This window comes from Syngnathoides biaculeatus, chromosome 17 (assembly GCF_019802595.1).
Source record: "Syngnathoides biaculeatus isolate LvHL_M chromosome 17, ASM1980259v1, whole genome shotgun sequence".
NCBI classification, from domain to species: domain Eukaryota; kingdom Metazoa; phylum Chordata; class Actinopteri; order Syngnathiformes; family Syngnathidae; genus Syngnathoides; species Syngnathoides biaculeatus.
Genome location: NC_084656.1, coordinates 11,142,263 through 11,157,872, shown reverse-complemented (window position 1 = coordinate 11,157,872; position 15,610 = coordinate 11,142,263). Strand labels below are relative to the sequence as shown.

Sequence of the window (15,610 nt, the reverse complement as noted above, 5' to 3'; positions counted from 1 at the left end):
GGTACATACGGCTGAAAAGCATCCCCCTATAAGGACCGTCCATCTCACTGTTTCGTCATCGTCCTTGCTGAGCAGCTTGGTGCAGGCCAGGAAGTCGTCGTACTTGTGGAATGGGACGACGGGCTCGGGGAGTTCTCGCAGATACAGCTTGAGCAGCGAGGCTACCGTGTGCACATCGGTGTTACTGCATCGACGAAATGGGGAGACGTCATTTGTTGAGTTGTCTTATTCGGTCGGGCTTTACAGACTTGAGCGATTCTTGGTCAAGAACGCGTTCTCGCAGGTACTTGAGAAATGTTGTGTTAACCACCAACCTACTGAGGGAAGGTGATTTTTTTTTTTCGTTTTTAATTTTTTGGCGGGGGTTGGTGATCGGGGGAACAGCAGGAAAAAGTAGGGGGTACTGAAACCTTTCATTGGGAAAAATACAGGGGTGCAATACCCTCCCCAGACAGTGTTTATTAAAATTAATTAATTAATTAATGTATTTATTTTTACAAAATACTGTTAAACTGCAGTCAGAAGAGATGGACGTTGAGATTAGGGTTGCTTCTTATTTTAAATATTAAAGCCAAATCCACTACAGTCAAAATGTCAATTTTCTTTGAAATTTCTGTTGAAAATAACTCAAAACTCTAGTCAGAAGATATTAAAATAAATCTAGAGATTGTTTTTGTTTTAAGTTGTTAAAATGTTAATCAAGCAACAACTCCAAAACAGAATAGCCAGTTTTCGTCGAATGTGTGTACCCTTTGCTTAAAATGAGCCTTTTTTGTTTTTCTTGGTCAAAATGTAATGTTCAGCTCTTTTTTTTGTACGCAAAATTTCTATTGTTAAATATTAGGATTATGTAAATATGTAAAAACATATTTAATCTTGGAATTTTTTGGGGTCAAAATATTAAGACAGCAACAAACACTACAGTCGGAATGGCAGTTCTGGAAAAAAAAAATTCCGTCATGTTAGATTACATTTTTTTGCTCTAGCTCAAAGTTATTTATCTACTAATTTTTGTCCAAAATGCTCCTAAATTTAGTAGTATTTTGATTCTTGTCTATTTATATGTTTCTTCTTGTTCCTGTTCCAACAAAATACAAAAACTACTAAAGTCACAAAAGGTTATGTTCAGTTATTCTTGTTTTTTTCTCCCTTTTGTAAAAACTCACTAGATTTAGTTGAACAGTATTTTCACTTTCTTATTAGTATACTTATTCTTGCCATTCAAAACGTCCACTTACAACTCATTTTTGTACAAAGTATTTTTGAATTTCAGTCCGAAGAGAGTATTTCGTTCCATGTTGCTTTCTGCAGCTGCGATGCAATTGAAAATGTGTAACTATGTGACGTAAATTACATATATTTAACACAAAGTATATTAAATGTGTCAGCGGGCGGTTGTTGTATTTCTGGTTCTTGTAGGAGGTGTGTGAAAGGTTGCTGAGAGAAGGAAAGGTGTTGACTGTTGATCACATGACAATAGAAGCCCACCAGTCAAAGAGGGGCTTCTCCCCGCAGTCGAAGGCCTCCTGCAGCTCTTTGACCAGGTTGGCCTGCCCGGGAAGCCTGAAGAGACCCTCCTCGAGAAGCCCCCGCTGGCGGATGAAGTCGGCGCACTGCTCCACGAGCATGGGTGCCATCTTGTTGCCGTAGCGACGCTCGTACCGCACCGTCTCCTCTAGCTTCTGGCCAAAAATCCCTTTAACGTTCACGTCAGAACAAAGTCAAATTGTGAAACAGGCAGCCCCAAATAAACAAATACCATACCCAGAGACTTAAAATGAATCTCTGAAACGTTTTAAATAATCCTGGAATAAAAAAAAGAATACAGCAAATTATTTTTTTATTAAATTGCATAGAATTCCAGCAGAAAAAGATTATGTAGAATTTTATTGTACCAGGAACCTCTACATGAAAGGCAATGTACACGAGGCGGTGCCGTTTTTCATTCTTTATGTTTAATACAGTACATATTTTATATTCAATACGATACATGCAATACAATGCAACGGTACATGCTGTTGACCTTTGTGCGAGATGGTGAGGGTTTAATTCCCGAGTTGTGTTGGGAAGGGCAGCCAGTGTGAACTACGTACTTATTCATTTATGAAATCACAGGGGGGAATTTAATTTCCAAATACTATGAGAGTCCAAACTCAACAAATATGTTGGATAGAATGTGCCGGAAATATTGCTACAAAAACAATCAGATTTTGTCAAAAATATAATCAATATAACTTCATCTATCCATCCATTTTCTGAGCCGCTTAACCTCACAAGGGTCACAGGATCAATAAAACTTATTTTTTTTAATCTAAAAATAATAATTTTAAAATTCTGTATTTCAGCACTGGTAACAATGATTTTATTTTCAAATAAAGTACTAATAAATTCACAACAAGAAAATGTACAAATACATGTGTACATTCACAAAATAATAATATAATGCACTCTATTACACATTCTAAATTTATTATTGCATTCACAATTAAAAAAAACAAAAGATTAAAAGAATTACTCATGAAAAAATACCAAGAAAATTCTATATATGATAAAATAAAAATTTTGTAAAGTGTGCATTTATTTTGGATGACATAGTACAAAACTTAAATAAGATTCATAATTATACCAAGGTCTTTGTCAACTCTGTACACATGATTACCTTATTTTTTTTCTTCCTTTCTACCAAATATGCACGCTACTCTTAATACCACATCACTCAACGAATGTGTCGAGATAAACGTGTCCTATAATAAACTTTACGGTGTTATTTGTTACTAATTTCCTGTTGAGGTCTATCTGAATTCCTGTTCCTGCGGGCTTTTGTGCGCCATGACGTCTGTCTAGTAACTCATGACACAATTGGATTTTTGTTTACAAAATTGGAGCCGGAAAATTAATTAAAATTTACAAAACATGGACACAGTACAGGGTGGTGTAGTATTGATATCCCACTACAGTGTTCCCCTCAACAAAACAAAACCCTATTGGATCAATTTGTCTAACTTGATTCATTTAACACAAAAAGCATCACTGAATGTTTTATTACAGTAATGCAGTTAACACCTCACACAATGTCTTGTTTGTTGTAGTCACCACTGTTGAAACTGAAACACTTTGTCAACTTCACTAGGATGCGCTTGCTGATGAATTTGCGATAAGACAACACACGGAAAGTACCTGAGTAAAACTTCCAGCATTTTGCCATTTTACCTACTTATAAAACAAGAAAGTCCACGAGACAGTCTAGCTAATGACTAATGTGTCTCCTCATAATTCATTAAAAAAAAAGAAACATTTGAGAATACAAAACCTTGAAGGCTTGCAATATTATTTACAAGGAGTGTGGGTCCACATGACTGAACAGTGAGGAATGTTTAGAGGAGAAAAGAAAAAGGAGGTCATCCCTGCAGACGTCCTGGTCATAAGTCTCGGAATGTTTCCCCAAGTCACGTGACGCCCGTCAGTGTGTGAAACCAGCACAAATGTATGATTCATTATGGAAAAGTCATTTTGATACACAATTTCAAGATCACCAGCTGCTGAGCCTGACCGAAGTCAGTTGTTAACAAAAATGGCAGCGCCGACGGAGGCACCTAAACAGTCTGTTACAAAAGAATAAAGCTGCAAAAATTTAATTCCCATTCGAACGCCATTGCTAACCAAAATAGCAGCAATGTCCACTATCAATTCCCATTCCGACTGATGATTGTGTGCTGTTATAAGGGATGTATCTTCAACGCTAAATTCTACACTTATGATACATTGTATGAAGGTTTTGAAGGCAAACTGAATTTACAGTAAGAAGGTACAAAAACCACTAAGCCAATTTGAACTCAGTCGCTAACCAAAATATTTTAAAGACAGATATCGTCTTGGGGGGGACAGCGTGATAAATGACAATTAGCGTTCCGTTTATGGTCATGTGAGCTATTTAAAGGTCTAGTGTCATCTCTATAAACATTCTAAAATAGATATTGGAATGAAAAATACATACAAGATAATTCACTTCAATGTCTACACGAAAAAATAAGTATGAGTGGAGAGCGCGTCACACATGCACAAAGTCGCAGAGGTCTCACTCGACATCCAAGTGGTCGTCATATTGGCTGCATTTACTGTCCGTGAGGTCACCCTGCACATTCGCCATTGAAAACACGCTGTGGGCCCTACAGTAGGACACGCCCCTTCCGACACGGAAGCTCTTTTCGACGAAAACATCTCACAACCAAGTGAAGTGTCCGGGGCAATATTACCCTATTGTTTCGAGCCATATTTAGATGACATCCGGCTTGGTCTTGTCAACAAGGCCAGTAGCGATCCACAAGCCCTGCGGAGGCCGTCCTTCAGCGACTGCTGCATGGAAGCCTTCCGATGCGCACATCGACACATTTAGCAACCCTGATTTATGGATTACGCCCCCCCAAACTATTGTTTCTTTTTAGTAGCTGTATACACACCTACCTGTTATTTGGAACCCGCAAAGCTTTCGTCCTTTGCACCCGTGCAATCCATTTTTCCCGACGAACCGGGTCTCTTGCAAAATTATGAAGGGTAAATCCATCCTCCCGAGTGTTCAAGCAATGTCCAGCAATGAAACGAGCCAGCATTTTGGCTAACACGAAGGAACAACGAGCTACTTTCCTGGAGGTAAAACTAATAGAAACAAACGAGTCCACTTGAGGGCGGTCCTGCCATGTACGTCACTTCCTGCTTCCTCTCAAAAACAAATCCCTCGAGAGGATTTTCATGGCGGGAGTTACAAAAAGCTGTATACGTCAAAATCATGTTTCGTGGTTAAAAAAATGCAAGGGTCCATGTCGGATGCCGTTTTTTTTCATTGATAACATAGTAAAAATCATACATTTCATGACACTGGCCCTTTAAGTTAGTAGTTCATCCCAGTCTGCCATGATTTTTACTGATTTTCCCTGAGTTACATTTTGAGTCAAGACCTGTAACGCACCTACAAGGCATTAGCCTATTTGAAGTATCTCGATACTCAAACCACCGACCAAGGAATTTAAACAATCTCTCAAAAGCGACATAATGTTGTGTGGCGTGCTGCAGCTATCAAAATCTTTTAGAGTATTCTATAGATTATTCGCATCAATGTATTGAGTAATCTTTTTTTTTTTTAAATGGATTATGCATTATCCATAAAAAATGTGCAATTGAGGTGCAGTTATTATTTGTGACAGAGCGCGAAGGAGATTGTAGCTGGCTGTTGAGTGTTTAAGTTAGTTGTTTGCTGCGTGCTGAGTATCAGGACTCCAGTTGTGGTCTAAGCAGCTCATGAATAAATGTATCACTTATTTATTTCTTTTTTGGGACATTCTTTTTCAGCTTTTACACCTTTAACAGACTGGTGACTCCTGACTCGCCGCCTTCGCACCAACTTATTAGAATCTGGATCTATACTATTGTGACAGTACATTTGGAAAAATTATCCCTGCAAAGTTTCAAGACAGAGATATGCTTGGACATTTTTTGTAGTCATTTGTTCACCAAAACAGGAGCGCTGATGAACAGTCTCTGAAAAGTGTGGAGTCTGCACCATATTGTAAACGAGTTTCCTGAACAGTATTAAAGATGACGAGAAAGTGACAGTTAGCATTCCAGTAGATGCTGACAAGTAGTTGGAGGCCCGGGTTTATGTAAAGGCGAGCTTGCTAGTTCTACCCAGTCTGCAATGAATCTCACCGCGTTTCTACATTCCTCTCTAATAAATACATTTTGATGCAAGTTGAAAGTTCACCAAGTGCCGAACTCATTTGAACTCACAGTTGATAACCAAAACAGTAGTACATCGCGAGGTGCATAAACAGATTAAGTGCAGTCTTACCACATACTCTAAAAAAGTTGTCTGTGCAGCAATTAAGATGATCTGACATTATGTGAACAGAGTGAACTTTAAAATGTGGCTACTCCACAATATTTAATTTGTTCTACCCAGTCTGCTTCAGTTCTTGCCCTTTTTTCTGCATTTCTCAATAACAGTGATTTTTATTTTATTTTAAACTCCACTTTTACTTGTTGCCAAGGATGTATAGAAATAAACGCCTCCCTCCTTCTGTAGTTGAGTAAATAAATGCCTCAGTGAGCCACGATTGCAGTACAGCAAATAGCTCAAACGTTACATTGCTATGTTTTAATTTGAAGGCCAGTTCAAGCAAGCCCGATGTTCAAAGTTAACATGCAAACGTTCCCAAAGGACAACCCGACCGCTAATTACCGTGCAGTATATCAGGAAGGATCCAGAAGGAGAGGCCACGGCAACACATCCCAGAAAGTCTAAATTCAGACCACAAGCTGGCCAAGGAAAGGACAGCGCGACATGACGGCCAACCCTCGTTATCAGTCACTCCCAATCGCTCCGCGAGGCCCCTGAATGGCCAGTCGGGCCTCAATCTGCTGCTGCAGCACAATGTGAAAGGCCGGCTTGGCCCACAACATGTGTGTATGTATGGGGGGGGCAAAGAGGGGGAGTTGGCAGAGGGAGGGCAGATTTCAAGGGGCATCTTTGACGAATGGCTCGTCCCTTTCAAGAGCAGTCAACTGGGATAGACGTCAAAGTCCAATACAGAGGGACCAACGCGGCTCTCTGTGTTCAAGGGGGTCCGCCTACCCATGCAGCACGTGCGCCCCATCAAGACGCCCCCCTAAAAAACTACATCAGATACGCTTGCACGCATCCAACGCAGGGCAGAGGAACCTACAGAACAGTGGATATCAAAAATCTGAATACCCCTGTTCAAATTCCACCTGTTAGCGCTGTAGAAAAATGAAACCAAGCTATAGGCAAAAATACAATGTAATACAATGTATAATAAATACAATATAAATACGTGGCTATACAGGGTACATATAAATGCAATGCAAGAATAAAAAAAATATTTATAGATGTATAAATAAATTGTTCAACATAAATCTACACCCACACATAAATAAAAAATTATCCAAAAGAAAAACAAAAATTAAAATAAAAAAAAACTTAAATAACAGATAACAATAACATATACAACAATACCAAAAAGTCTATAATAAACAGATACAGGAAATATAAAACCAAACATATAAACTACATCAAAATTAAATAATAAAATAAATAATTTACTTTTATTTTTTTGTAATCCTCCAAGAAAATGTTCACCAACAAATAATGTAATAAATTATTCATTAAAGTAAATAAATTAAAATTGACCAAGAATATTCTTCTAAATTAGAAGAAGCCATTGATATTTTGCTGTGGACTTGGATGAAATTGCATCCGTTTTTTTTTGGGGGGGGGTGGGGGTCAGTCATTGCTCCTGAACAAGGGTGCCATGGCACTCAAGTGTGCTGTTAGTGATCATTGATGGTTCTGCAGGAAATCATCCAAATTCACTTTTATTCTGAAAATTATAATTTATGGATTGCTAACATATCTTGTTTGAGCAGCAGAATAAGTCTGGCCTATTGCAAGTATATCAGATTTATGTTCTTTCACACTAAGTCAGGCAATTTGTGAGAAAATTGAGACGATAGTTGTAATTATATTTACACTTTTTGTGCCGAGAGACGATAAATGGGTGCTCAATGAAGGTTGAAAAATAGTGGTGATGAGCAAGGGTGGGTAAGCTGCGGCCCTCAGGCCATGTGCGATAGGATAGCTGGATGTGAGCATACTGACCTCCACCAAAAGGCGCCCATATGACCCTGCGGATAGTCTTCACCCAATCCTCCATGTCATTCTGGGTGCTGGCCATAAGGAGGTACGTCTCATGGTTGGTTGTCATCCGCTCTCTGTCTCCCCCTGTTGTCATAAACAGCACGACGTATTTGTATGAAAATGAACAGGTAGCAAAACTTTTATCATTGAAAAATTATTCAGAAAATTTTAGTCACTCTCAGCGACAAATGTCTCTCTTAGCCACATGTTCCTAAGCGAGATTCATTAGGGCACAATCATTTGTGCCCCCTTCTTCTTCTCCTTCTTTTGCTTTCGGCTTGTCGCGTTAGGGGTCGCCACAGCACGTCATCTTTTTCCATCTTGGCCTATCTCCTGCATCTTCCTCTCTAACCCCAACTGCCCTCATGTCTTCCCTCACCACATCCATAAACCTTCTCTTTGGTCTTCCTCTCGCTCTTTTGCCTGGGAGCTCCATCCTCAGCATCCTTCTACCAATATACTCACTCTCTCGCCTCTGAACATGTCCAAACCATCGAAGTCTGCTCTCTCGAATCTTGTCTCCAAAACATCCAACTTTGGCTGTCCCTCTAATGAGCTCATTTCTAATCCTATCCAACCTGCTCACTCTGAGCGAGAACCTCAACATCTTCATTTCTGCTACCTCCAGTTCTGCTTCCTGTTGTTTCTTCAGTGCCGCCGTCTCTAATCCGTACATCATGGCCGGCCTCACCACTGTTTTGTAAACTTTGCCCTTCATCTTAGCAGAGACTCTTCTGTCACATAAGACACCAGACACCTTCCGCCAGCTGATCCAACCCGCTTGGACCCGTTTCTTCACTTCCTTACCACATTCACCATTGCTCTGGATTGTTAACCCTAAATATTTGAAGTCGTCCACCCACCCTCGCTATCTCTTCTCCCTGTAGCCTCACTCTTCCCCCTCCACCTTTCTCATTCACGCACATATATTCTGTTTTACTTCGGCTAATCTTTATTCCTCTCCTTTCCAGTGCATGTCTCCATCTTTCTAATTCTTCCTCTGTATGCTCCCTGCTTTCACTGCATATCACAATATCATCTGCGAACATCATGGTCCAAAGGGATTCCAATCTAACCTCATCTGTCAGCCTATCCATTACCACTGCAAACAGGAAGGGGCTCAGAGCTGATCCCTGATGCAGTCCCACCTCCACCTTAAATTCTTCTGTCACACCCAAGCCACACCTCACCGCTGTTCTTCTGCTGCCATCATACATGTCCTGTACTATTTTAAAATACTTTTCTGCCACACCAGATTACATCGTCAGCACAAAATATAATCCATCTGCGTGCTTCTCCCTCCGCTCTTGTAGGTCACTATATGTTCCTCCCTCTTCTGGAAATAAGTGTTCACTACAGCCATCTCCATCCTTTTTGCAAAGTCAACCACCGTCTGTCCCTCAATGTTCCTTTCCTGGATGCCTTATGCTAATATGCCAGCTCATGCTATTTCATTCAATTGCTTGTTTAAAACTCATTGTTTATAGAAGAGAAAGTTAAGAAATGACTACAACGTAAACCATATCAAGAATTATACAACAAAGTCTTACAAATGAGAATAATTCAATAACAACTTTATTATGTTAACAAGGCTTTCGGTGGCTCAACAGGTGTCATTTTCCTCAGCAAGGGTTATTCAAGATACAACTGTGTATACATATTTGTTGTTGCATTTTTGTGACATGCCCATTAAAATGAATGCACATTTCCTATTCATAGCCTACCGATCTTTGGCTTTGCACATCATTACATGGTGCGTGTGCTCATCAGCTTGTGGAAACCAAATGTCCATTCCGGTAGTGCACGCTAATGAAAAGCCAAACCAGCTGTAGTGGAGCGGTCTTTGACTCCCCCCACACCCGCCAAACAGGTGCGATACAACAAAAGATCGTCCTGTGCTCGGTATGTCTCACAAATAAGTCTGTGGCCATTACACGTACACGCGGATCCCAACCGCATGGCCCTAAGCAGTTCGGTACGATGTTCGCTAGCTTTAAAGCCCGCTATGATGCCAATGTAGCTAGTCCAGTTGAATGCCTGTGTTGATCTGCTGCAAGTAATATTAGGAATACTGTACCACTCATGCTCTAAGCAGGAAACGCCCGCGGCAATAAGATTGACTTAACCTTTAACCCTTGCTAGCATATACCACAACAAATCGCTATGCTCAAAAACACCTTGCATTTTTCCAAACAGATTTTTTGACCACCTGCCAATAAAATCGAGTGCACCCAGCACCGTTAAGGTGGTTTAATGTGGACTCTTCCAAACCTATCGGTGAGCCCGTGTATACACAAATTTGAGGGGTAATACAGTAAATTAATCGAACACATCATTCGAGCAAAGCAAATATATTTGTATAGCGCATTTCATACACGAGGTAACTCAATGTGCTTTATATGATTAAAGGCATATGAAAACAAAGAGATAAACCATTTAAAACAGGATAAAACAATAAAAATGACAAACAAAATAGTTTTAAAAAAGACAGTTAAAACCTCATACAGTGCAAGTAATATGATCAAAAAGTGGATATATTTTAAAAAGCATGAGAAAAAAGAAGAGTTTTCAACCTGGATTTTAAAAAAGTCACACTTGGGGCTCAGGGCTCTGTCAGTCGATCTCAGAGCGCCACTGGGTTTGTATTCCGTAAGCATTTCTTTCCGGTATTCAGGACCTGAATAATTTATTGATTTATAGACCAGTAGCAGAACTTTAAAATCTATTCTAAAGCTGACTGGAAGCCAGTGGAAGGACTTTAGTATTGGAGGTATATGCTCTGACCGCTTTGTTTTGGTCAGACCGCAAGCTGCAGCGTTCTGAATGAGCCGCGGCTGTTTAATGCTCTTTTTGGGAGTCCAGTCAGAAGACCAATACAATAGTCAAGTCTACTTGAGATAAAAGCATGGATGATGATTCTACCACAACAACAGATTTGTGTACATCTAGCAAGAATTTCGTATCTTAAGCAATAAAAACAATATTACCATTTGCTGTTTTTATTGTGAAACCATCAATTATGACATTATTGAAAAATACATAGATTGCACTGGTATTATTAATTAGCACATACCAGTATCTTAACTATTAAATGAGTTAATCTATTTCAATTGTTAGTTCAAAAAGTGAAATTCAAATCATACAGCTTCACACATGGAGCGCAATAACGGGAGGTTTTTTTTCGTTGTCATTTTGGCGATCATAATTTAAGAAAACCCAAAGTTCACCAGCTCAAGAAATTACATTACATTAGAAACGATCAAAGTGATTTTTAATATAGACATTTGGAAGGAAGTGGCCATTTCCAAACTATTTTCTTATTTACTAAATCTGTATAATATATGAGATTCACTTTTTATTCTGAACAGCAGAAGAAAAAACCCCAAAAGAATCACAGTTTTCTCACAATCAGCATTGTGTTTAATGACAGTCCGCATCCAGGAGAAGCACTTTAGGGATTAAAAAAAACCCCAAAACATTCATACATAATAGATTGATTGATATCAATCAAATGCAATGCACCAATGTCACGGTACGAAGCAACCAACATTACCTGGCGGCGAAGACAGTAACTGAGATAATCCATACACGGGCAAGCTACAGATGGGTGGATGGACCACATCCATACCTCGACCTCCACTCCCGGGTAAGCCGGCGAGAGTGTGGAAAGAGTCGAAAATCTTTAGCAAGAATCCTAAACTTGAGGACGCCGGCTCCGCTCTGAACAATGAAGCACAGCTGAGAGCCAGTGAAAAAGAAAGGCAAGGAGGCGAGGTTTACAGAGGGGGTTGCTGAGCACACACACACACACACACACACACACACACACACACACACACGCAGGCACACACACGCACGCACGCACACACACACACACACACGCACGCACACACATGCCTCGCTTTAGCACAGTAACGGGAACAATGGGAAGATCTCGGCCACGACCCCATCGCCAAACAGGGAAGGTGCATTAACACTGCCATGCTTCACCATGATGTCATCTATTGGCTTTCCCATCCATCCATCCATCCATCCATCCATCCATCCATCCATCCATCCATCCATCCATCCATCCATTTTCTGTGCCGCTTATCCTCACAGCTTTCCCATCTTCAATTCAATAATCTATCAATCTTTTGTTGTGTAGAGCATCTCTAATATTTTTCATAAAAACATCAACAACAACACTTTTCTACATTTATGACATTTCTTTAAGAAAATTGGACTGTATTTGTGCAGCCAAGACTTTTTCCTTGGAAACAAATCTTATTTTGGTTTTGGGTATTCATGACTTTTTTTCCTGGAACAAAACATGACTATTATAGAAAATTCACATTTTTTCTTGATATAACACGTGGATTCTTTCTTGAAAAAAATATTTAAAGGATTTAATTTTCACACAATACTGGCTGTGTTGAAAAAAAACAAAACATTTTTGTACACTTCTTAAAACAGTGCCTTTTCGTGTATTTGACTTTTTCATGAAAAAAATACTATTTTGAAATTTTGAGCATTATTTTCTTGAAATAAAAAAGATTTGTCACCCCTTTATAGTTACACATTACATTTTTTCTTGCAAGCACCATATAAACTCCATACAGGAAAGCTGGGGCCAAACCCCGACATCCAAAATGTTTCTGTTGACGTGTTAATCATTAGGTCACTTGAGTGACTTAAAAGATGGAAAATGTGGAGCGGGACCAAGCTTTTTCCATAAATGATTTGCCTTGAATGTCATTTTGGACATTAAATTGGCATAAATCATTTCAACCAGCATCACATGATTTTTACCTACACTTGCAGTCAAGGACACATTCAAAGCCACTCAAAACTTGCTATGTGGTGTCCAAAACTTTTTGGGACAATAACAGCATTTTTAACTTGGGAGGCAACAATTTCATACACGATTCTGGCACATTGCCAAACACAAGTACGCCACGTTAAATGTCAAGACATTTCACTTTTCCTCATTTTAGCCAGCGTCAAAGCATCATTTTCGCGACCAGCGTTACCTGATCTTCTCGGGTCCCGTGTACCTCATCTTCTTTTCTGCCCCTGGGTGTCTCACTTATTTCTGTCAGGGACAAATCATCCCATCTAATGCCAGACTCCCCCCTTTCACCCGACAGCCCACAGGTGGGTGGTATCAATGGTCAGCAATGTCGTTATCAAGGCAACATTACCTGAGCCTCCAAAGATACTGTCTGCCAGAGAACACAGACCCCCATAGAGCTACAATAGCTATCCATTACCATCTGATACTTAATGAGTAACAACAAGAGGGGTGTAGGCGGTCCGCTTGACTGACTCTGTCTAAAGGGTAAAGATGCGATCATGGCGCCAAAAAAAATGGTGAATAATTGTCTCTACGGGTTAACATGATATCCGAGCTCGGAATGTATCATTGTGGTTTTCCTACTTTTGCAGCTGCTGGGACAGTCCAAGGGGGGTACGGGAGGGGCGAGGGGGTCATCACGTTCAAGGGTGGTCACTAGACTGTCCAGGCAGCCTCCGTTCTGTTTTCATGGCTAGCAAATAACAGACTGTGTGCTGTGTGCAGCTAAGGCAGCTGTAAATACACTAAACTATTATGTAAGTGCAATTCAGCGCAACTTTAGCAATGTCTGATCGGAAGCTCGCGAGGGAATCAGATGCCCAGAATACAGACGCTCAAAAGACTGGGTGGTATTATTTTCTTTTTCAAAAATATTATCAACCCCTTTCCCAGTTAGCTTGTTTGGATTCAGTTTTATGCAAAAACTGAAGAGGATTTAGAAGTGATGCTTTTGTTATTTTGAGTATATGTCTTTAAAAATGTGGATAATGCATCATTGCAAGCTTTTTCCTTACATTTTAATGACTGACCGTTGCCCCATAAGGCAAGAAATGATACCTAGAAAGGAAAACAAATGAGTATATGGTACAACACTGAAACTTTATGACTTTTTTTTACTGAGTTTTGGCAAGTTGTTGTCATCTGCTGCCACTGAAACATCAGCGATCCAAAAACACTTTAGAAGAAGCTTCTAGGAAAGAGTGTTGCAAACCCAAGCAAAGGGAAAAAAAACCCTCAAGCATTCACCAAAGAGCACTCACAAGGATGAGGATTTCATCCCACTGTTGTTGTGTTGTGTGTGGCATGGAATGTTGTGGTGGACACTCCTTTGTATACATCACTTAAGGATAAAAGTGGGTTTGCTCCACATGCATGCAGGACTTCATGCACAGAATTCACGGCAAGATACGCACAGCTGAAATTAAGGTTGCCCAATTTATGGCGGAGTACCAACACAGCAAAATGAAACCCTAACCTAACAATTAAAGAAATTGAAAAATATGTTTTCTTTTTTTTCCAGTTTGTTTTCATGTATCCATACTCACTGGGCTACATTTTTTTTCTTCAAAGCTTAAGTGTCATGTCTATAAACATTCTAAAATAGATATTGTAATGAAAAATGCATATAACATTATTCACTTCAATTTCTATACAAAAAAATAAATATGAGCAGAGATCACGTTATCCATGCGCAAATTTGCGGAAGTCTCATTCGACATCAAAGTGGTAGCCATATTGCATGCAACGTCTGTTGATGACGTCACACCAGGACATTCACAGAGGAACAACAGAGATTTTCGGATTTTTACGATGTCCCTTCTGACACGGAAGCTCTTACAATCGAGTGAAATGACCTGGGCAATATTACCCTATCATTTCAAACCATATTTTGATTATATGCGATCACTTCTAACTAACAACAGACACCCCCGACAGTATGTTGCGTACTCAGGAGGACCCATGCCATGGGGGAAGCTCCTTTCTACTCCCGCACACTGCCAAACCATCTCCGCATCAGGGCCGACGCGGAAGCCTTTGCCGGCGAGCCTGATGCGGAAGCTGCCGTTGGCGAGCCGACACGGAAGCCGTCCGCGCACATCAACATATTTAGCACCCCTGTCTTACGTACGTGAATCTTTTATTACGTTATGAGAGATGGATTACGCGGTCCCCCAACTATTATTATTTTTTTAATAGCTCTATACGCACCTTCCTGTCATTAGGGATGCACAAAGCTCTCGTCCTTTGCACCTGTGCAATCCATTTTTCATGACGAACCGGGTCTTTTGTAAAAGTATGATGACTGGATCCAGCCTCCCGAGTGTTTCAGCAATATTCAACAATACAACGAGCCGGCATTTTGGCGAACACGAAGGAACAAAGCGTTACCTTCCCGCAGGTAAAATTGGTATAAACACATGAAGCCGCTTGAGTGGGCGTCTGCTACTAATGTCACTTCCTGCTTCTTCTCGAAAACAAATCCCTTAGGAGGATTTTCATGGCGGGAGTGACAAAAAGCCATAAATGTCAAAATCATGTTGTGTGATGAAAAAAAGGATGGTTCCATTCCGGCTGCCTTTTTTTTCCATTAATAACATACTAAATATTATGCATTTCATGACAGTGGACCTTTAAATAATGCAAGTTGAGAGAGCCACAAAATAAACTTACTGTAAAAGTTGTTTTTTTTAGCAAAGGTTTGGCTAAATAATAGTTTTTCAATGTTTGGCATAAAGTTTCAAGACAAAAAAAAAGTCAAAAAGTCAACGACAAATCCAGAAACAAAACAAGGGCCAAGACAAAAGTAGCCCAGCATTTGTTGAACTTGTTAAAGCTAGCTCTACATTTTACATGACAGCACTCTCGAAACTGGAAGAACTCTGAATTTGGTGGACAATCGTCAAGGAAAATTTCTTAAAACCTATACCAAAAAAAAGCCAAAACATAAGACCACAATTTTTTTTCTGTTTCCTTTGTATTTGTATACAAGTTGTTCGATGAGAATAGAGAAGAGATGACGAGAATAAATGTAACTTTTTGCAAAAATTGGAACTCATCAAAAGTAT

The 15,610-nt window shown here is 39.8% G+C and overlaps 1 protein-coding gene across 8 annotated transcripts in view; it reads right to left on the bottom strand.

Annotated features, from left to right (window-relative positions):
• The window catches only part of arhgap24 (Rho GTPase activating protein 24), a 57,076-nt gene that overhangs the window by 6,878 nt on the left and 34,588 nt on the right, over positions 1-15,610 (bottom strand). For all 8 annotated transcript variants that reach the window (XM_061801124.1, XM_061801122.1, XM_061801125.1 and 5 more), the window contains 3 exons: positions 7,670-7,792; positions 1,489-1,696; positions 49-184 (listed from right to left, as the gene is read on the bottom strand). In XM_061801124.1, coding sequence (XP_061657108.1) covers positions 49-184; positions 1,489-1,696; positions 7,670-7,792 — 467 coding nt within the window. The remainder of the gene's footprint in view (positions 1-48; positions 185-1,488; positions 1,697-7,669; positions 7,793-15,610) is intronic.